Consider the following 23,350-nt stretch of genomic DNA (forward strand, 5'->3'; position numbering starts at 1 on the left):
TTCAGCTGCAGGGACAAAGATCATGTAACCAGATTTAAACAGATAAACTGGGATTCTATTTGGAGGATTATTTTGCTGTAGCCACTGGTTCTGTAGAGTTGGAGAAAGTTGGCATTAAACAATGCAAAAACTATAAAATCCACATTAGATTACATGACAACACAGGACTCGGATCAGTCTGCATATTCTGATTAGTAATCAGTCTTGCTGTATCGGCTTCTGGCAGATATTTTTTGACTTGTGCTGTTTTGATAATTTATGGCGATCCCTAAGCAGCCCAGACCACACTGAGCATGTGCACAGTCTTGGTCTTGCAAAGATGTATAACAAAGTTACAAGATGGTGACCCCCTGTGGCCAACTTTGAAAGAATAAGTTATTTGTTTGATTAGGCTTGTGGTGCAGTAAGTTCATGTTTATGTTTAGTATACAAAATACAGCATTTCTAGCTTTATTCTATTTTAGGCTTTACTTCCCCTTTAAAGGGAGGCTTTTTTTACTCAATTTAAAGGAAAACTATATCCCCCAAACAATGTAGGTCTCTCAAAATATAATGCGTAGAACCCTGCTTCATGTAAATAAACCATTTTCATAATAATATACTTTTTTAGTAGTATGTGCCTTTGGGTAATCATACATAGAAAACTGGCATTTTAAAAAACAAGGGCCGCCTCCTGGGGTCGTGCGATTCACGGTGCACACAAACAAACCAAACATGTTAGGTCACATGAGCCAATTCACAGACAGAGTTCTGTCTTTTGCTTCCACACTTCTTCCAGTTAGAGTTGTAGTATTTCTAGTCAGGTGATTTCTGAGGCAGCACAGAGAATATCATAAAATGTAGGCTCAAGGGAAAATATGAAAAAGGACAATATTTACTTAAACATATATAGCCATTTGTATTCTTTAATATGCCAATTAAGTTCATATAAACTATATTTTGCTTTAGTATTCATTTTGGGGGTATAGTTTTCCTTTAAGAAGAAAGGAGCAGGAAGGAGTTTGCTCCGTTGTGAAAACTGCCATTTTCAACTATCAGAGCAGTGACCCAGGGTTATAATAACTGCAGGTACTTAACATTTGGCGCCCCCCAATGAACTGTTCCTTCTCCTTTAGGAGGAACCAACTAGCCTGCGCTGTTGTTGGATTAAGCACTGTCTAATGTATTCCAAAAAAGCCTGACGCAACTTTCACATTATTATGGCCTTTTTTTTGGTTCTCTGCGTCCTGCATTGTAAATTACCCCTACAGGCTCCTGATAAAACTGACCATAGTGTGTGAATGTCCTTACACTGTAAGCTCCACTGGTTAGGGCACTGATATATGTACAGTAGAATCCCCATTTTACGTTTTTCAGGGGAACAAAATAAAATAGTGTAAAATCACGGAAAATGTAAAATCACGGAAATTTATAATGCTTAATATGTAGGTGGGATCACAAAAACGATGTAAAAATTAAAGAATACTTAAAGGCAAACTATACCCCTCAAAAAATGTAGGTCTTTATAAAAAGATATTGCATAAAGCACCTCATATGTAAAACCCCTCTTTATGTAAATAAACCATTTTCACAATAATTTATTTTTTTAGTAGTATGTGCCATTGGGTAATAATAAATAGAAAATTGCCATTTTAAAAAATACGGTCTGTCCCCTGTAATCGTAGGATTCACGGTGCACACAAACAAACTAAACTTCTAAGGTCACATGAGCCAATTAACAGACCGAGTTCTGTTTTTTTTGCTTTCACACCTCTTCCTGTTACAGTTAGAGCTGCAGTATTTCTGGTCAGGTGATCGCTGAGGCAAAACACAGACCATCCCAAAATGGTGGTTGAATGCAACATGTAAAAGGGCAATATTTACTTAACTACATATACAAGTTTGATAAGATTCTTTAATATGTCACTTAATTTGATATAAACTATCTGTTGCTAAAGTATTCATTTTGGGGGTATAGGTTTCCTTTAAAATTAGGGGATGCAAAAAGAGTTTTACTGTATATATAATCTCTGTGAAGCACTGCAGAATAGGTCAGTGACATATAAATAAAACATATGAATAATAAAACCCACAGGAGAAAATGAATGTAGTTACTTGATTTCCATATCAGTCTGCGGGGAGTTGGTCATTTAGTTTTGCACGGAGATAATTGCCTTTTCCCTAAGGGGGTGATGAGACAGCTGACGTGTACAGAGGTTGGGATACTGACAGCTTCTCCCCATCCCTTCTCACATCAAAGCGCCTTCTCTCCAGCAGCGCTACATGAATTTATATTATTGTTCCGTTTCATGTGACAGATTCCGGGAGAGCGTTTGCCTACGGGTCACGGGATAAAATAATTCCACCTGAAAAGAGCAATTAACTTTTATGTTCATTTAAATTGTTGCCCCAAAGCATTTAGGATTTTTTTTTTGTTTTGTTTTTGTTTCCGTCGCTGGGAAGCCATTAGAAGTAATGAGCAAGTTTTACTAATTACCCCAGTAACCTGCAGGCTTCTCCCAATTCCTGTGTTCCTACGACAAGCAGGAAATATTTGCTGGGAGAACACGGTAAATTATGTTTATAATAGTAAAGGGGCCACGCATGTGTGTGTTCTCTTTGGTTTATGTGCAAGGAATAATTGGATGCAGCGACTCCGTTAATTGAACCCAAACTATTTTTAGTCCCATTTACGCTAATCTTGCATATTGTCTCGGGACTTTCTCCTGATGTGACCTTTAGAGTGCAGAGATTGCGCGGAAGCATCGTAGATTCTGTGTTTCAGGCTTTTCTTTTCCTTGGAATGCCTTGCCTGTGGTTTTTTAGACTGGTTGGGGTGCAGGCCCCATAGCAATTTACGAAAATGGTGCAAAAAGCCAGTTTTAGCACTAACAAAAATAAATGCAAAAACAATAACAAACAAAAGTGAATACAATAAAGAGGAAAACCATACTCACAGTTCACCCAGTGTATGGGTGCAGGTATATAGGACAACAACAAAGATTGTGGGTTTTTTCAAAAATAATAAACCAAAAAGTGGTTAAAAGTTAAAGTACATTTATTAGGACAATACAGGTTAAGACTTAATGCGTTTCATGCCTGTTGGGGCACTTATTCAAAGGCTAATGGGCACACCCCTGTACATTTCATATAGGGGTTTGACCATTCACAACAACATGTATCTCAACCAATCACAATTGTGGAAACAAATTGCCAATCTACCTATTTACATACAGACTTAAGGATATAAGGAATAAGTAAATGATGGTTATTCATTTACTTATTCCTTATTTCTTTTTATAATTCTTATTTTTCACTTTTCTTTTTTTGCTAATTGTTTTGACTATGCAATATTTCTTTCATGATTTATTTTTGTATTTTTTGTTGACTCTGTGTGGGTTTATATTGTATTTCTAAAAGAAGGCTCCTCTCGTGCACCCTGGCCTACAAAAATGGATGCCTGGTGCAGGGTGATGGAGGGATCGGCACCCTCCAAATAGACGTAGAAACAGGAATCACTGGCACTCGAAGGCTGGTGCAAGCAGGGACAAGCCCATGCGTGTTTATTAGCAGAAAGTGCAAGTGCAATAACCCCGAAACATTGCACTTTCTGCTAATAAACACGCAAGGGCTTGTCCCTGCTTGCGCCAGCCTTCGAGTGCCAGGGATTCCTGTTTTTATATTGTATTTCACCATGAAAAAGTCTGTATGTATATAGGTGGATTGGCAATTTGTTTTCACAATTGTGATTGGTTGAGATACACATTGTTGTGATTGGTCTCAACCCCTATATAAGAAATTTACAGGGGTGTGCCCATTAGCCTTTGAGTAAGAAACGTGTTAGACCTTCAGCTGTATTGTCCTAATAAATGTATTTGAACATTTAACCACTTTATTTTTGAAAAAACTCACAATCTTTGTTGTTGTTCAGGCCTCATAACCTCATAACAAGGTTCCATATGAATAATATACGGTAATTGTTGTCTATCGCTAGAGTATACAGAACAGGAAGTGATCTTTGACTCCTGGGGCCGTAGGAGGGCCATCCACATGCTTCATCCATAGGTATCTCTCTGCTACAAGCCCTTGGGGCTTACGTATAGTTAGTGCTTTGCCATTCTTGATCTTGGCACATTTGTTGCTATCACGAGGGATACAGTCCTGGACGGGTTGGGTCGGCCAGACCTGGAGTCCTTGGACCCAAGAAACCGGAAGTAATGTCATCCAGCGCCATTTCAAAAGGGTAAGGAAGAAAAAAACTTGTGGATAGTGGGAGGGATCAGTCTTGCACTTTAGCTGGGGGTATCCAGGTGGCTTATCTGCAAAGTGCCGAAGGTCAGGGAGTCTGGAGCTTCCTGCCCGAAACCCAGAGCTTTGGGGATATTCCACAGGTGCCCAAGCCTGTGCAGGATTCTACTGGGGATGCCAAGTTGTTAGGTACCCCCTAGAGGTTCTACATCTACATGGTTACTCCAGACTGGTGCTTATCTTTTTCAACCACTATTCTTCAAAATTTCTGTGTTGGGCATGTGCCCTACTAGAAGTCGAGCAGGGTACACCTGAGAGAAGGTAGAAAGAAAATGGCGGCAGAAGTGTATCCTGGCCTTTTTAGAAGAAGAGGAGAACAAACCCAAATTAAAACGCAAGCAACTTGGGGGAATCTAAAATACTAAACAATTTGATTTTTCCTTTCCTACTCCTGTAAAAGGTACCGTGATAAAGTTACAGCAGTAGTCAAGATAGGATGTGAACATTCACCTCATCTGGCCCCTGCTTTGAGCCACCAGGGAAACGACCTGTAGGTATGGGATTCCATAACCCAGTGCTTTTCAGATATAGATATGGGATCCCTTATCCGGAAACCCATTATCCAGAAAGCTCCAAATTACAGAAAGACCGTTTCCCATAGAATCCATTTTATCCAAATAATCCAATTTTTAAAAATGATTTCCTTTTTCTCTGCAATAATAAAACAGTAGCTTGTACTTGATCCCATCTAAGATATAATTAATCCTGGGAGCAAAACCAGCCTATTGGGTTTATTTGATGTTTACTTGATTTTCTAATAGACTTAAGGTATGAAGATCCGACTTACAGAAAGATCCATTATCAGGAAAACCACAGGTCCTAAGCATTCTGGATAGCAGGTCCTATACCTGTACTATGCATTCAGTAGCCCCCTTTGTGGTCCAAAATGCATTCATGGCCTATTTTACCTTGCAACACAATGACAGATATATTAGCACGTCATCTTACTGCCGTTGCAGGATTTTTAGGGAGGCAAACAAGTGTTTTGGGTCTGTAAATCTTAGTTTATTTCACATTACTCCCATCTCATTATGAAACCAGTCCAATGCCCCTCTCCGAGCCTCCGGTACATTGGAATTCCATTGATTCATTGACCTGTAGAAATGCGACTGCAGCTGAACACATCACACCGGTGGTCCCCTTCATGTTACGTGATCAGAGTTCAATTAACCGGCCTTTTGATAATAATTCCAAATTAATTCGGTAGCAACGGTTAATTAAAAGAACATTAACAGAAAAAAAATGCAATTTAAATTGTAATTTAATTTTCGTTAACCATATAGCAAACCCGCTCTGCTCGCCAGTTATTTTTTTCTTTCTTTAATTGCAATCACTTCAATCAGTTGCGTGCGTCCAAGTCGTCCTGCCTTTGGGGATTATTTGCGAGATCTTTTTATGGAAAGGCACTAATAAATGCCTTCGCTCGGCAGGAAAGACGGTGATAAAGCAGCGTTTACGACTGATCTGTACAGCCGCAATATAAAACATTAAATCTCCGTAAATCAGCCGCTGATATTTTTATCATTATGTCTGAAATGTGAAAAGTAAGCCGAATTCCTACAGAGCCCGCCTGGTTAAATATGCGGACCTGCATTAATTATACATATTTATGTTTGGGTTGGGTATACCTGCCCTCTTACCAAAGGCTGTCAATTATTAGACCACGTGGGAGGCTGCGCTATTAAAGGAACTGTTCATTGTAGAAATAAAAACTGGGTAAATAGGCTGTGCAAAATAAAAAATGTTTCTTATATATTTAGTCAAAAATTTAATGTATAAAGGCTGGAGTGACTGGATGTCTAACAGAACAGAACACTACTTCCTGCTTTTCAGCTCTCTAACTATGAGTTAGTCAGCGAGTCTAAGGAGGGCCACATGGGACATACCTGTCCAGTGAGTTTGCAATTGATACTCAGCATTCAGCTGAGTTTCAAAATCAACAGTTATGACCGATGTGGCCTCCCTTCAAGTCACTAATTGGTTACTGCCTGGTAAAAAATTAAATTCTGATCATTAGGGTCGGCCTGTGGCGTTGTGGAATATGCTGGTAATTTAGAAGTGATGATGATGATGATGATGATAACGATAACACAAGCCTCAAGTTAAAAAAAAAAAAAAATCAAAAATGTTTTTTAATTCATTTGTTGCATTTTCGCTGCTCGTGTGCAAATTCCTTCCGTCCCGCTCTGTCTGTATCTTTCATTCTTGTGATAAATAAATGTCTATTAAATTCCCCTTTCTGCTATTCAGCCCTGAGGGGATTTTATGCTGAGATCTCCGCCATTCCCAGATGTGAGCTTCATTACTGTTTGGCACCCCTTCCTTCCATGTATGGATTTGCTCTCGGTTCCTGCTAAGCCCCCTCAGCGTTCGTTTGAAGGGGCCCGACACTACTCATTATAACCATCAGCAAAATAGTCTAATTACAAATTCTCTGACTTGTGTCTTTTTTCAGCTGGTAGTTTTTTTTTTTTAATTTTCCACAATAACATTTAAATTCCTGCTGCTTTAGTTCCTATTATTTGGCCTGTCAAAACAAACAGCCTGATGAGGCTGACGCTTTTCAGATTTCATTAAAGGAAGATGTAATTAAATCCGCGCCTGGAAATTTCAGGGAGAATCTATACCTTAAAATTAACTTTCAGCATGGCGTAGACTGTAATATTTTGATTTAACTTTTTTTCTCTTTGTTGCTTTGTAGCTCTTAGATTTGGAATTTCGTTGCTAGGGTCACTAACCCTACCAACCAGGGAGTAGTTTGACTGCAGCCTAGAAGATCATCAGAAAGGGGTCTGAAAAGACCTCTTGGTGCTACTGTCTGGTACAGAGGTGGTGGTAGCTTCAGGGTTCCTTATCATCAATAGTCGCAACTGCATGAAATGCAGAACAGGAGGCAGTTAGGGCTAAACGGTGGAGAGTGTAACTATACGGAAGTGCAAAGAGATCATGTTGACCCGAATACCTCAATTTAACATTCCTGCACTTCATTTGTGGTCATCGGTGACCCATAAAGACTTCTTTATTGGAACTGGCATACCGGATATTGATGATTTATTGCAGGGATTTTAGATATATTTAGATATATGATGTGACCCTAACCCACGGCATCACCACTAGCACCCTAACCCACGGCATCACCACCCGCACCCTAACCCGCCCCTTCACCACCCTAACCCGCCCCTTCACCACCTGCACCCTCTGCACCCTAACCCCCCCATCACCACCCGCACCCTAACCCACACCATCCGCACCCTAACCTGCCACTTCACCACCTGCACCCGACCCTTACCCATCGCTCCTCTGTTTTTATAGACCTAAATCAGCTGGCTCTGATGTCACAGAAGGGGTTGAGCATGCAGGACATGTCTATAAAAAGCGCCAACTGGAGACTGAAGCAGGGCATAGTAATGTTGCAGGCTGGGTGGGTACATGGTAAGGTTCAACCCGAACCGATCTGTGGCCCACAAAGATGGTGTGGAAGTGGGCCCAAACCTGTCCGACTATTAGGCTTTACATGTCCTTAATGAATGTATATCGCTTTGAATTACCTTTTTAATAGGCAAACTTGAATTTTTGAGTTCTTGTTGGATAGAACTTTAAATAAAATGGTCACAGTGCTGTAGGATATAAATGAGATGTTTATACATTTCCCCCCTCTGTACAGCTTTTCACGCAGTTTCTGGCTGCTTCTAAAAAAAAATTGATGTCTCTATGGTACTACATACTATAGTGGTGGCTCCTCTTGTTGTGTTTGTTTTACTTCTGGGAATCACGCCAGCCGCGCAGGAGTTGAAGGAGCGCAGATATCTGCCATTTATTACTGGAGGCTGATTTTTATATGGATGAATTTATAATGTTTATGGAGTGGGAGTGTTTGAGTCCATCTCTCTGTATTAGTGAGCACTGGGTCGCTGGATACTTTTTAGGATAAGCTGTTAATGGGAGTGAGATTTACTAGGAGAATTTGCTTTTATTTTGGGTGCTGCTGCTAGTGCAGGCTTTCCTGCTTGCCGTTAAAGGGCACCTATCACAGCCAAAATCAAACACATATTAACAATCTGACCAGTACAATCTAAAGACGTTTAATCATACTACATAGATACTTTGTCAAATGGGTTCTTTCACTGAGGGAGGCCATACTGTGACTATAACAGAGACTCTAATATGCAAATTTCTGGAGCATGCTCAGATTGTAGCACTGCCTTGAGTATTCTACCCAGAATGCTTTGTTTTAGTAAACTCCTCGACTAGAAGTATCAGGAGATTTCCCTATCTTGTCCCCCGCTGGTGATGTTATTATGCAAATGAACGGCACACACTAACTTCCAGCAGGTGGCAGCACTACTGAACAGCAGCTAACACACAGGTTTGGCTGATTTGATAATGGCTTAGAAGGGTTGCTAAGCAACCAAGGAATTTCAACTGAGCATGTGCGAGATTTCAGAGCTGTTGTTGGCTGGGAAGATATAGGTAGGAGGAGCCAATGAAATCCAAGATGTCTGCCTCAGCTAGAACTGCAGTGGAGATAGGGGAGATCTTGCAGAAGGAATAGTGAGCTGATGATTTACATTAAACAAACAAACAATTCTGTTTTAAAAATCAGATTTCTTGAACTTTCAAATAATGTATTTACTTAGTAAATGATTTTAGTTATGATTGGTGCCCTTATATTTGTATGCAAGGTGAGCAGACATGGCCTTCCGATTGGCTGACAGCACAAGCTATGAGTGTATTTAAACATGTCTCTTACTCTGGATAAAAAAGGGGAAATTATTTAAGAAACAGTAACACCAAGAAATAAAAGAATTTTAAAGTAATTCCAATTTAATGTACCGTTGTTATGCATTGGTAAAAATTCTGTTTGCTTTAGGGCAGAGACACGCTCAGATTCGGGGAGATTAGCCTCTACTTCGGGGCGACATCTCCCCAAACTGCCTCCCGCCGGCTAGAATGTAAATCGCCGGCGGGATGGCACTCGGATGGCTTTGTTTTCTGAAGTTGCCTCACCAGCAAACTATAAGTGCCATTCTATCCGGCGGGAAGGCAGTTCGGGGAGATAAGTCGCCCGTAGAACAGGAGATTTGTCGCCGGGTGACTAATCTCCCTGAATCTGAGTGTGTTTCTCTGCCCTTAGAAAGACTATTATTGTTTTTACAAATAGGCATCTGTGTAGCGAGGGGGCAGCCATTCAAAGCTTAAAAAGGTAAGAGAAAAGCTTTGTAATAGAATACAAAGTAATTCTACAGACTGCATCTGTTATTTGCAATGTAACCTCTGCTTGAATGGCTGCCCCCATGGCTACACAGCAACTTGTTTATATAAACTATAGTAGAGTTTCTAAAGCAAACACAGCAGTTGTACCAGTGCAGGGAAACACTGCATTATATTGTATCACTTTAAAACAGTTTAAAAATTTTTTGCGGTTACTGTTCCTTTAAGGAAATTTAAATCCCCCAAACAAATGTATGTAAAATTGCTCAGTGCTGTTCTAAGCACTCTTCTGAATTGGTGATAATTTTCTGGGTATAACGGCTTTGAAACGACCGTGCCACCTGTTGTTTATTTCGACTGACTGGGAAGCAGATGGTAGAAAGTTAAGTTAGTGAGAAACGGTGAGTCTTGTGATGCTGTTCTGCTGAGAACTGACCAGAGCAATCTCGAATGACTCTTCTCTGCTCATTAACTTCATGTTCTGAACAGAGAAACATGTCAAGTTTTTTTTCTCCTCCAGGTTTTTACTAACTAGTCTATGTGTAATTGGCTGAAACATTAGGTTCACATTATCTATGATTGAATTTCACAATAAATGGAACCAAGATTGTAATTTCCCTGCATTCTCCGTGTAAATACATTTTATATTTGTTTGTTTCCAATCTCCCCCTTGTGGGCTTTCTATGTATTGCAAGGATCTGTAGCTCTATAGTTGTTGCTAAGCAGTTACACATGTTGATGAGTCGATATCACAATGATCTGTGCCTGCAACTGAAATATTGCTTATGGTGTCCTCCATTTAGATATCATCCCTCTGCCGTGCAACTGTTTGTCATTGGCGGGCTCATTGTTTTTTCCTAGTTAGGACACAGTTGGCTGAAATGTTGGGATTTTTAACCTTTAAATTAACTTTTGGTTTGATGTAGAGAGTGATATTCTGAAACAATTTGCAATTGGTTTTCATGTATCATTATTTGTGGTTTTTGATTTATTTAGCTTTTTATTCAGCAGCTCTCCAGTCCAATCTGGTTGCTAGGGTCTGAATTACCCTAGCAACCATGCATTGATTTGAGTAAGAGACTGGAATATGAATAGGAGAGGATCTGAATAGAAGGACAAGAAATAAAAAGTGGCAGTGGCAATAACAATACATTTGTTGCCAAACAGAACATTTTTTTTAAGATGGGGTCAGTGACCCCCATTTGAAAGCTGGAAAAAGTCAGAAGAAGGCAAAAAAAACTATAAAAATATAAATAGTGAAGGACATTACAAAAGTGGCTTAAAATTAGCCATTCTATAACATACTAACAGTTAACTTAAAGGTGAACCACCACTTTAACCTACAGCATCAGCCAGCAAATAGCTTTATAATACTAATGCAGATGCAGTAACAAATCGGAATCACTGATTGGATGTTATTGATTAGGCAGTATGAAGAAATTACTTATTGTCTGACCACTCAGAGGTGCCCGGGGTGCATCAAAAGGGTGTGATAGACCCTATTTAAAATGATCATAAAATTGGTCTTTCTCAACGCTGTTGCTCAGATACCAGTGAAGTAGAATGTTTTAGTTCCAGGAGCTGCTAGGAATAAAATGCCTTTGGCATCAGTGCAGCTTTCCCTGCCTCTTTCTGCTATACTTTTTGCCTGATTCATGACACCCTCAGAGGAAATCAATTTTTAAGAATCGCTTGTTTCCCAATGACGCTTTCCCTTTAACAATCTGATTTACAACTCGTTCGACTGGCTGTAATTGTCATCAATGGGGAACTCAATAAAGGAGACGACATCAGATGCCTTATTTATAGACCAGGAGCATGTCATGGAAAGGATAGAACTCCCAGGCTGAGTAAATGAAAACATCCAGGGGAAAGTTTGTGTGGGTATCTATCACCAGAGCAGTCATTTGCCATGTGTGCCGGGGCTTTGGCTTGTTAAGGGATAACAGTTGAGGGGGAAGTAAAGTCTAAAATAGAATAAGTCTAGAAATGCTGTATTTTGTATATTAAACATAAAAATGAACTTACTGCACCGGAGGCCTAATCAAACAAATAAATAATTTATTCTTTCAAAGTTGGCCACAGGGGGTCACCATCTTGTAACTAGGTTAAACATCTTTGCAAGACCAAGACTGTGCACATGCTCAGTGTGGTCTGGGCTGCTTAGGGATCGTCATAAATTATCAAAAGAGCACAAGTCAAATAATATCTGCCAGAAGCCGATACAGCAGGACTGATTAATAATCAGAATATACAGACTGCACTGGGTCCTGTGTTGTCATGTAATCTAATGTGGATTTAATAGTTTTTGTATTGTTTAATACAAACTTTCTCCAACTCTACAGAACCAGTGGCTGCAGCAAAATAATCCTCCAAATAGAGTCCCAGTTTATCTGTTTAAATCTGGCTCCATGATCTTTGTCCCTGCAGCATGAGTTGGAAACAGTAAAGGGAAAAATAAAATCCAATACCAATCTCTACACAGTCGCTGACTGCTCTACAGGGAAACAAACAAAGCTGCTTGAGTTCTGCATGGCTGGGAAGTAAGGCTGGGGCTCCCCCTGCTGTTCATAACTTCGATTGTTTCCCTGCAGAGCAGTTAGGGACCGTCTGACAATTCCTATCCAAAGCAGTAAATGAAGGGAGAATTTTACTGCATACAGTCAGGTTTCTTATAAAAACGGTATATATTTTTTAATTGAAGTATATTGTAGATTAGGCTTAGGTTTCTTTTTCATTAAAGAAAGTTAAAATGTGATTTTTTTTTTTTTGCCTCTACATGCCCTTTAATAAGGATCCCAATTCTTGTATTTTATAGATCTGAGCGAGTGGTACTGTTCGAAATCAGTCTTGGCTCTTGTCGATGGAGAAGTCTGGGATATGTATAAGCCTTTGAATAAATCCTGCAATATCCAGTTTCTTACTTTCAAAGACGAAGACCCAGAAGAAGTAAATAAGGTAAGCGAGTCTTGGACTTGTGACTCGTAAGAGGTCTGGACTCAGAATCAAAATAGGCTCTGGCATTTCAGGTTCACAGAGGCCCACACATAGGCCGTCACAGTGGCCCACACAGTGGCCCACACAAAGGCCCACAGCAGCCCAATAAATAGTGACTGTCTATGGCATCTTACAGCAGTCACTCGGGTTTTGGAAATTGCTTTGTTTCAGTTTCCATCTTTTTTTCCCCTGTATAACCGATGAGATTGCACCATACTACAGTTGACTTACCCAGAGTGCATTGTTGCAAAGTTGTAACTATGGGGATTGCAAGAGTGCTAGGCTTGGGTGTGCTCACACAAAAAATGTTCAGCTCCTTTTTAGGCAACATACTTAAAGGGGACCCGTTGCCTAAACAAATCATATTTTATCATGTTAGTCAAGCAAAATTAACTTTAATTACACGGTATAAGTTATTTGAATCTTGTTTCCATCAGTCTTGGAACTCATAATTATAATAAGCAGGCAGGGGCCATTTTGTGGACACTGTTATTAAGACAAGCCTTGTATCATCTCAGAATCTTGTTTGTGCACCAGAATGGGGGACCTGATGTCCATCCCCATGCACTGGCTACACAGTTAAATGGTAAAGAGAACTTTGGGGTTATCAGTGACATCTAGAAAGTGCTGAATGGAAAGTGAAAGTAATTGTTTGCCCCGCCTCTAAGCCTAAGGCATAGAAGAGGGGCAGGCAATATTTAATTGACAGCTGCGATTTTTAAATGAGTTTACAACAGCTATGAATGCTTTAATAAAAAAAGAATTTGGATTTCATGTTTAATTTGAAAAGGACTTTTATTATACAGCTTTTAATGTCTGGGTGACAGGTCACACAATGGCCACATCCATCTGCTTAACGAAACACATATCCAATTGACAGGAATATCCTTTTTAAAGCCTTTATTCAAGGCTCACGGTCAGAACCAATAATTGAATAAAGACTTTTATATGGTAGTACTGTCAATTGTATGTAGGCTTGGGTGTGCTATCTATATGCCTGTACATTTGATTGGTTAACAGGCAATAATGGGTGCAGGCCGCCTACCTAGCTGACCAATGGCATTGTAGCATTCTATAGCACTGGGCAACTTCTCAGCAGTGCAGATGTTTTGCAATGCACAATCCATTTCCAGAAAACAATCCTGTTGGCTGGCTACATCAGTTACTAAAGTACTAATAGTAGAAAGTCCAAGGCTAATGCTCTTTTTACCTGTCCAGCACATCATATTTATGTTAAATATGTAAAATAAACCATCCCTGAAAACTGGTGCAAATCTTTGGCGCGGTTGTGAGGTATCAGAGGCAAACTGGCTTGGTCCAGTAACCCATAGCAACAAGTTAGCAGCCTCTAGCCAAGTGCAGTTTGAAATTAAACTTAATTCTCTGTATGGGTGGGGGGTAAACTTTCCCCTTGTTCCATCATAATGCCCTGCTGTGATCGTCTAGGCTTGGTTAGCTGATCAGTTCCAGTTAAGTGCATGTGCATTTATCAAAGATTGGATTTCGAATTCATGTGAGTTTTTAAAAAAACTCCCTCAAACTCCCATAAATTTGAAATTCAATTTTATTTTAAAAAATCTGATTTGTACAACTCGGATGGGTTGATTTAATTCATCCGAGTTGTACAAATCTCATTTTTTAGAAATAAAATTGGTAGAATTTCAAATTTATAGAACTTATTGAATTCGATTCGATGTCGGGAAGACTGCAAAAAACGCCAAATTGAACCCTGGACCTCTCCGATTGACTCAAACAGCAATTTGGCAGGATTTAGGTGACGAATAGTCAAATTCTTAAAGGGCCAGAGTATGCTAAATCTTGAAAATAGAATTTGATGTTTAAAAAAAAAAAAAAAAAAAAAGACTCAAATCATGTTTGAATAATTTCCTAGTCGTATTTGACAGTGTTGACCATAAAAAAATTAGAATGTAGAATTAGGTAATCTAGGGAGCAACTTTACTTTAGAATTCCAATTTTAAATCTTTACATCGCTTGCCTGAAATTGAAGTTGCCCGGTGCTTCGATGAAAAATGAAGCGTCCTGTTAAGAGTATTAAAAGAGCATTTTGGAAAATAGACTGAACGTGATTCTGCTGAAGGTCATAAAGGCTGCCGGAGAAACATCAATAGAGCCAAGAGGAGAGCATCCAAAGCTGCTGCATGCCATTTTCACGCCTTGCCTTGATCAATAGAGCAGACAAATGCACAAAGATCAATGGGACGGTGCAGTGTAAATCATCTCCGTGGGCCCAGGCCATGGCTGTTCTTTCTCTGTGAGTACAGGGAGCAGCGGCTGGAGCGTTTAATGCAGCATGCACTGCTTGTCACTGCTTTTTTGACTGTAAAGTGGCCAGAGATGTTGGCATTGCTTATTTTGTCTGCTGCAAAGCGGATAACATGGCTTCCTGGAAGGATTAACCACTTCAGTCGTACGGTTCATATTCCGATTTCCAGGTTCGCAGTCATTTCCACCTTTGCAGTTATTGGGATTTAGCAGCCAACCCTGCCCTCCATGCTGAACTCTCAGCTGTGGGCTCAGGCATCCCAGCAGTCAGAGCCTGACACTGCCTTCAGTCCAATGGTGGAGTAGTTGGCATCAATGAAATTGAAAGGTATGTGAATCAAGAGGCAAAAAGCAGAATACCTGCTAATTAGTGTTTATTGTGCATCCACATGACATGTTTCGGGCAGCAGGGGCCTTTTTTCAAGTGTACAAATCACAGTAAAAAATAGCTTTAAAGGATCACACAGGAAGTCCCACCTCTTAATTAGTGATGCGAAACACAGTTGATTATCCACTGTGGATTATACCACTGGAGTATCATAGTATGCTTTTAAATAACATTTCACCATTGACCCATAAAATTGTATAAACATTTATATGAACTCATTAAAAGTCCATAAAAAGTCCATAGGGAATCTCATAATTGTGAAGATGGCATATGGTGTCCTCCAAATCTGTTGTGCCAATACTTGTGGATGAACGAATGAAAGTGCGCTCACCTCCAGAAGTTCCCCATAATATAGTGAAGTCAAAACTACACATAAATATAGATAAAAACAATAAATAGTTACTTGAAGGAACTGCTCATTAAACAAGCCTTCCTATCCTATAGGTGAGCGCACTTTCATCCATCCACAAGTATTGGCACAATAGATGGATTTGGAGGACAGCATATGCCATCTTTACAATTATAAGATTCCCTATGGACTTTTTATGGACTTTTAATGAGTTCATATAAATGTTTATACAATTTTATGGGTCAATGGTGAAATTTTATTTAAAAGCATACTATGATAATCCACAGTGGTAAGGGTTAACGGTGTTTCGCATCACTAATTAAGACGTGGGACTTCCTGTGTGATCCTTTAAAGCAATTTTTTACTGTGATTTGTACACACTTGAAAAAGGGCCCCTGCTGCACCGAAACATGTCGTGTGGATGCACAATAAACCCTAATTAGCAGGTATTCTGCTTTTTGTCTCTTGATTCACATACCTTTCAATTGACCCAGTGGTTGCCAGTGACAGAGCACCAGTGTGAATCAAGGATACTCAATAACGCTTGGCTTTTGTGTGTGTCCTTCTAAATGTGAGTAGTTGGCATAGTAGCTGGGAGGACTCTGAAAAGAAGTTTAGTTTTTCACAGAATGTTTCAAAATGTCGAGCCATCACCCGTGGAAGAGGCTGTGAGCTCTCCGTTCACGAGGTGGGAACCAAGAAAAGCGGGGGGGGGGGGGACTAGCTTGTACAGGTATGGGAGCTGTTATCCAGAATGCTCGGGAGCTGGGGTTTTCCGGATAACAGACCTTTTCGTAATTTGGATCTTCATACCCTAAGTCTACTAGAAAATCATGTAAACATTAAATAAACCCAATAGGCTGGTTTTGCTTCCATTAAGAATTAATTATATCTTAGTTGGGATCAAGCACAAGCTACTGTTTTATTATTACAAAGAAAAATGCAATCCTTTTTAAAAACATTGGATCAAATGGTGTCGATGGAAGACAGCCTTTCTGTATTTCAGAGCTTTCTGCATAATGGGTTTCTAGATAACGGATCCCATACCTGTATATCTGCTGAGGAGCAGAAACCCCCCCCCCCCAGTGTGTAGTACTTTTTATTTAAAGGAGAACAAAAGTAATTTATACTTGGGGGTTCCAAAAGTTAGGCACCCCAAGAGGTTGTATTTACTTACCTGACACTCCGGGCCGGTGCTCCTATCTGCAGAAAACTGCACCCATTCTTCTATATCCTTTGGTTGGGATCAAGTACTAGCTACTATTTTATTATTACAGAGAAAAAGGAAATCATTTTTAAAAGTTTGGATTACTTGGATAAAATGAAGTCTATGGGAGGCGGGCTTTCTGTTATTTGGAGCTTTCTGGATAATGGGTTTCCATATAATGGATCCCATACCTGTAGAGCGAAATAGACAGCTTTTTGCGATAGTTTGGCTTTTTGCTCATGCACAGCCGTGAGTTGAAGAGGCTTTTTTTATTCTGTGGATACCTCTACTATGAACAGGATTAATAAGCAAAGTAATTAGCAAAGCAAAGGAAAACATGTAGTATTGTGAGCCATGAATGTATTTAATAAGAAAAAAAAACCCAACCATCACTAGTTAAATCTAAATAAAAATATAAATATGTTTTAAAAAAAAAAAAAAAGCAACTTTGGGCTGGTACTATCCTTATATTGTGCTTTAGTTGCCCTTTAATTACAGCTATGTGATCCTGCAGAGGGTACACTGAAAGCCCCAGTATGTGAAAGTTCACTGAAAAGAAGAAACAGCTGCTTCATAATTGGATATTGATTTTTTTTCTACTATTTTTAATTTTTTTTAATAAGATTGGAAACGTGTGAGCCCTTTATTTGTATGGAGCAGTTAAGAACTACAGGGGTCCCCATTTCCCAAGTTAATAGCTCGAGTGTTTGGGATTAGATTGGCGTTTAGTGTGTCGCTCCAGCCAATGACGTTTAAGGCTTTCTCTTTTTTTAAGAAAGAAAAATAATTAAAAGTCTCACACTCGGCAGAATTACCTCCATTCCCAGCATTCCGCCTCAAGGGGGGAAAAAAAGGGCTTTTCAGACCAAATCAATTGTTTTGTTGGAGATGTATCAAAATCTACTGAGAGCAGATGAACCAGAGGTTTTAATTGATCTCCGGCAAATAGCGAAATGAAAACAGGGCATTTTTATGCATATAACATTATCTCTCATTCATGTCTATGAAAGGGGAAGATGGCAGTATCACACGGCAAAGTGTCACTAATGTAACACATTGTCACAATGAATAAAACATTGCGCTTCCAAGCCATGCAGAAGAGTTCGGCGATGTTCAGATTAAAAGACCCGATTCAAGTGCTCGCAGTCGACTTTCTTTGTAAGCGGCCGTATCTGCACTCTTGTAGAGGCTAATCTTTCATAATTGCTATTTTATTTATATATAAATAGATATATACATATGATTACTGCTTTCAGTGCATTTGCTTGCATTAAGGGACATTTCCAGCTAAATGCTGCTGCTAGGGAGGTTTTTTAACATCTATAAATATGTATTTTAAAGCTCATGCCTTTGCAGGAAAAAAAAAATCCAATCTAATTGCGATTGCTAGTCTTGGACTCTGGGCTGCTCCCCAAATGCATCAGCCTGAGGGTATAGTCCTGCAACCTTCTTTCCTATGTCTTCCAAGCGGTTCCATTTTGGTTTCTTAAACCATGCACATGCTGTATGGAAAAATGTAGGACTTTGAAATGCCCTGAATTAATCTGTTCTAACTTAACACCGCAAAGCATGGGAAATAGTCTGCTTGTGGCAAACACAGGCAGTGACAGATGGACACCATTCAGAAAAGTACGGTGATTTTGACACTTTTGATGCTCTATGGCTTGAGCCATAAAGGCTTTTGCTTTTATAAGATGCTTGGATGCTTGATTAAATACTACACTTCATTTAAAGGAGGCCAAAAACGGGATGATAAAAGCTGCCAATCCAAGCCAACTAGACTGAGTCAGCTGCTTATTTTTGCTTGTATATGAGGCCCTCCCAACGGCTTGATATTTATCAGGCAAGTTGCAACATCCTCAGTTCACCTAAAGGAGGCTATAAATGAGGGGATATAAGCTGCTTATCCAACCCAACCAGCCTGAGTTGGCAGCTTCTTTGCTCATGTTTGGTGCCCTCCCAGCGGCCTGATATTTATTTTGGCAAGTTAGAACATCCCATAGTCAAACAAGACATTGGCGAGTTAATGCAGTGCTCTACCTTTGGGTCTCCAGTTCCATTGGGGGGGGGGGCAAACTATTGCATTTGGTTCCATACGTTAGAGGAGAAATATGGTTAAGATCTCTTTGTGTGTGAATCTAATGGTGTATGACCAGCATTAGACTTAAGGTGACCATAGTCGTTACAATTATGATCTTTCCTGGAAAAGATCTTAAGGTGGTCATACACGGGCCGATAAAAGCTGCCGACAGACCGAGTCGGCAGCTTATTGGCCCGTGTATGGGGGTCCCCGACGGGCTTCCCCGATCGAGATCTGCCCGAAAGTCCCATGATCGGATCAGCACAATATTGCCCACCTCAAGGTGGGCATATCGGAGAGAGATGCGCTTGTTTGGCGACATCGCCAAACGAGCGGATCTCTCCATGTATGGCCACCTTTACTCGCACTGAATATCATTCAAAATTTGTTTCAAATAATATTTTCGGTGTGTCTATGGCCACCTTTATACATGGGTTTGGTCAACTTGTGGCCCTGCACTGGGTTTCTACAATTGCCAGGTTACCGCTGACCGTTTGAAGGCTGACTGGCAATGTGGGTAATTGTACCTCAGCAGCACCTGGAAGTTGTCTATACTTTAAAGATAAGAGATTTTCGGTTACAAGAGTGCTTGATTGCACCACAATACTTAATGGCAGATGGGGCAGTCATTTTGAGCTCTTTCCCGCAAAGTCATCAGAGGCATGCCATCCTCCCAATCTCACAGCAACTGATTGCAGCAGTACGCCCAGGTAAGGTAACTGTGGGCAACCATGTTGGCTGTGTGGCCCCATCCTAGCAGTTGATTGTACACTGGACTCTCTAGCTACACATTGCTAAATAAACAAATACAGTACCAGATGTTGTCTCTTTCTCACTCTATCTCTCTCTCACTGCCACCCTCTGAGCAATGTTATAGGACAGGAATGCCAGTAAATGAATTTGGCAGATGATTTGCTGAACTAATTTACCAGCCTTTCCAACTGGAACCTGCTCCATTTGTGTTGTCCCTGTAAACATCCTGATTGCTTTGGTTGACTAACTCCCAAGAATAATAAAAGGTTTCAAATGAAATAAGGAATGTAGCAAAGGGGAAGCTAAAGCTTTTCAAGGGTACCAAACTTGTTTATACTGTCCATTTGCTTGACGGTGTTGGGCACCGGCCTGCATTCCTATATGACCAATGACATTAAGGCATTCTGTAGTATTGGAGAACTTCTCAGCAGCACATTTTTTGGGCAAATGCAAAACATGAACCCCAGCTTTATATCTGGACAGGCCAAGCCAAATGTTTTCCTACTACTGTAGCAGTGCTGGGAAATCTTTGAGTGGCCTTGTATTTCCTAGTCACTTGATTTGAAATTAATTGAAATGAAACTTGATTATGGGGGAGGCAGTCAGGTAAACCTATTTTTGGGTGTGATGTAACAACTTTAAAATATAAGGAACCCTGTTGTTTCTCTTGGAAATTTTCTTCTTCTCTTTCTGTAGAAGTATACTTTGTACAGTACTTTTAGCTGTAGTTCCCTTTAACACAGCGTGTTATTGCTCCCTGTAGATTCCTCGATATTGCCTTGTTTTCAGTAGTAAGCAAACTTTCCCTGACAATGCCGGCAATGCCATCTATAACCAAAATGAAAATTCTAGCAAGGAGATAATCCCTCCTGCAGGAGCTATCCACATGCTCTCTCAAATGAACCTGATCCCTGGGATAAAAGTAGGCTTTATTAAATGCACAAATTCGTGTAACAGCCTTCAATTGGATTACTTGGTCAGTTCAGGCCTCAAGACCAACACACACTGTAGGATTTAAATGGGAAATATATCCTGTTAGTTGACTTTATATTTTTTAAATGCTCTGTAAAACATATGAACCAAGTTTCTGCTGTGTAGGGAGCCTTATCAGTCTTTATTAATGAGTAGATGCTACTATAATGCTTGCGGATTGGGAGATGGTATCTCATCATTATCTTCTCATCAGAGCCTTGGCGATAACCTTGTGTTATTTGCTAGGGCCAGTGATTATAAATAATATGTGGTATCAAGTACTGTTATGCTTGCAGCACAAAACAGATACCCCTTCCACTTGTGCTTGTCCCATTTCTTCTCTTCCAGGCATACTGGCGTTCATGTGCCATGATACTTGGCTGTGTTTTGGAAAATGCTTTCAAAGAGGAGTATATGGTGAATCTGATAAGAGCCCCGAAAATACCAGGTAATGTATAGTCTTTATACTGTTTGTAGTTCTGCAGAACACATTAAAATTCAAATCCTGAAATGGACCAAATGACTTCAGCTGCGCAAATGTTTATGAAAAATAGAGAAATGCTTTTAGGTGTGATACGGCCAACTGACTGATCACTGGTCAGCCTGACTGATATCTGCACACTGTGAACAAATTTTGCCAAAAGCAGTTCAAGAAGTTGAGCATGATCCCATAGTGTAAGAAGAAACATCGACCCGATCAAAGTCATCTGTGCTGACTTATGGCCTTTCAGCTCTTTTTTTCCAACATACTACAGAGTTGACTTCGACACAATTCTGATCACTCAAAATTTTTGATAATATCAGGAATAATTTTCATGCTTGTGTTGCTCTCCAGCACTCATTACATCTGCATGTTGCTGAGGGGTAAAAAAAAAAAAAAGTTGGGGACCCCCAGGTTAAAGGTCTACTACAGCAAAGTCCATTTACACCCACCGGTAGCCAGATCCACCCAAATTCCAACCATACTTCTGCAAGCCATGTTCCTTTTTGGCCTGCATATCTAACTGTTCTCATTAAACTGGGGGCAGCTAAGATGTATGGGAACACCTTAATAAACATTTCTTCAAAAAAGTTTACCAAACGTGGCCATTCATTGGCAGATCCGCTTGTTTTGAGAGGTTGCCAAACAAGCGGATCTTGCATCGATATACCCACCTTGAGTAGGCCATATTAAGCTGATCCGATCGTGGGCCATATTGGGTTGATCCGGTCGTGGGCCATATTGGGCTGATCTGGTTGTGGGCCATATTGGGCTGATCTGGTTGTGGGCCATATTGGGCTGATCCGATCGTGGGCCATATTGGGCTGATCCGATCGTGGGCCATATTGGGCTGATCCGATCGTGGGCCATATTGGGCTGATCCGATCGTGGGCCATATTGGGCTGATCCGATCGTGGGCCATATTGGGCTGATCCGATCGTGGGCCATATTGGGCTGATCCGATCGTGGGCCATATTGGGCTGATCCGATCGTGGGCCATATTGGGCTGATCCGATTGTGGGCCCTAGGGACCTACGATTGGATCACAAGGCCAGAAATGCAGGCGGCAGGAGCAATGACCACGTAAATGTGTTTAAGCCTGCCCGATCGGCAAACTGCTCAATTTTTGGCCAGATATAGGTCGGGGAAGCCCATCAGAGGGCCCATACACTGGCCAATAAGCTGATACTGCAGATATTCCACGTTCTGTGCTGTTCTTGTCTCTGGCCGAAAAGAAACAGCGGTGAATTTATTTTTGGACAAATCACATTATCAGCAAATGGGACCTGAGCAATTCTTTTATATTTAACAGAAAGTAATATGTCAACATTAGATGGACAGAATCAATTAATTATCCATTTATGGTTACAGTGACATCTAAAATAGACAGATGAGTCAGAAGAAGAAAACTTCCAAACCTCCAAGGTTCCCGTCGTGCAAACTGCTCCGTATCCCTGTAATGAAAACAATAAACAGCATCTAATAAAGAATTGATGAGATCTCTGATGCAAAAGCAGAATTATGAAATGAAACGCCATGCATTTTTAATTAATGAAAGATTTACAGACTTGGAAAGGGGTTTTGCCACATTGCCAGGCTCATCTGGCATCCTTGAGCTTTTAGTCTGGAAGGGAAATGAATGTAGGCTGGATAGTGCTATGCAGAAATGCTTAATAAATTAGACATTTTCTAATGACTGCAATGTCTTATTTCCCCTCTCCTTAAAAATATTGCCTTGGGCAAGAGCACAGAGTAAAAATCAACAGCCCTCTGTAATTCAAGGTTGTGTTCACTCTGTGATTTCTTTTTCATCTCCACCTGAATTCCAAGGTTTCAGAATACGGAGACATTTTAAAAGTGAAATGGTCAATAACTCATTATGACGCCCATCGAATCATTTTTGGATTGGCTTTAAATTAGGATTTAGGGGGATTTAAAAGTGATTAAAAGCCTTTCACTGTACATTGTAAAATCCTTCATTGGTTTCTCAGTCATTTATAAGGAAAAATATACCTATTATTAACAGGGATTTCTATTCTTTTAATGGTATTTAAGCATCCACATACCTTGTAATGTCCAGGTAGGATTTCAGTGTAGGAGGCCTTTGGAACCATGCGAACAGTAAGTAGCCCATGTTATGCCAGCCAGTGATTGTGCTCTCTGAGAGACATTGCATGGGCTACTGATCACCCAACCAAAAAAAAAACAAAAACAGTCACAAAATTATATGACCGCATTTTGTGGTTGTTTTTATTTATTTATTTATATTTTTGTTACATGATCAGTCCTACAGGTGTTCAGTTGGATTGAAGTCAGGGTTCTGTGCAGACCAGTCAAATTCT

General features: G+C 40.2%; 1 protein-coding gene across 1 annotated transcript in view; it reads left to right on the forward strand.

Moving 5' to 3' along the window:
* Positions 1-23,350, forward strand: part of mrpl39.L (mitochondrial ribosomal protein L39 L homeolog) — a 57,517-nt gene that overhangs the window by 14,208 nt on the left and 19,959 nt on the right. Inside the window, exons 3-4 of the mRNA XM_018245967.2 lie at positions 12,317-12,456; positions 20,876-20,975. Coding sequence (XP_018101456.1) covers positions 12,317-12,456; positions 20,876-20,975 — 240 coding nt within the window. The remainder of the gene's footprint in view (positions 1-12,316; positions 12,457-20,875; positions 20,976-23,350) is intronic.

Source organism: Xenopus laevis, chromosome 2L, assembly GCF_017654675.1.
Source record: "Xenopus laevis strain J_2021 chromosome 2L, Xenopus_laevis_v10.1, whole genome shotgun sequence".
Classification (NCBI taxonomy): Eukaryota; Metazoa; Chordata; class Amphibia; order Anura; family Pipidae; genus Xenopus; species Xenopus laevis.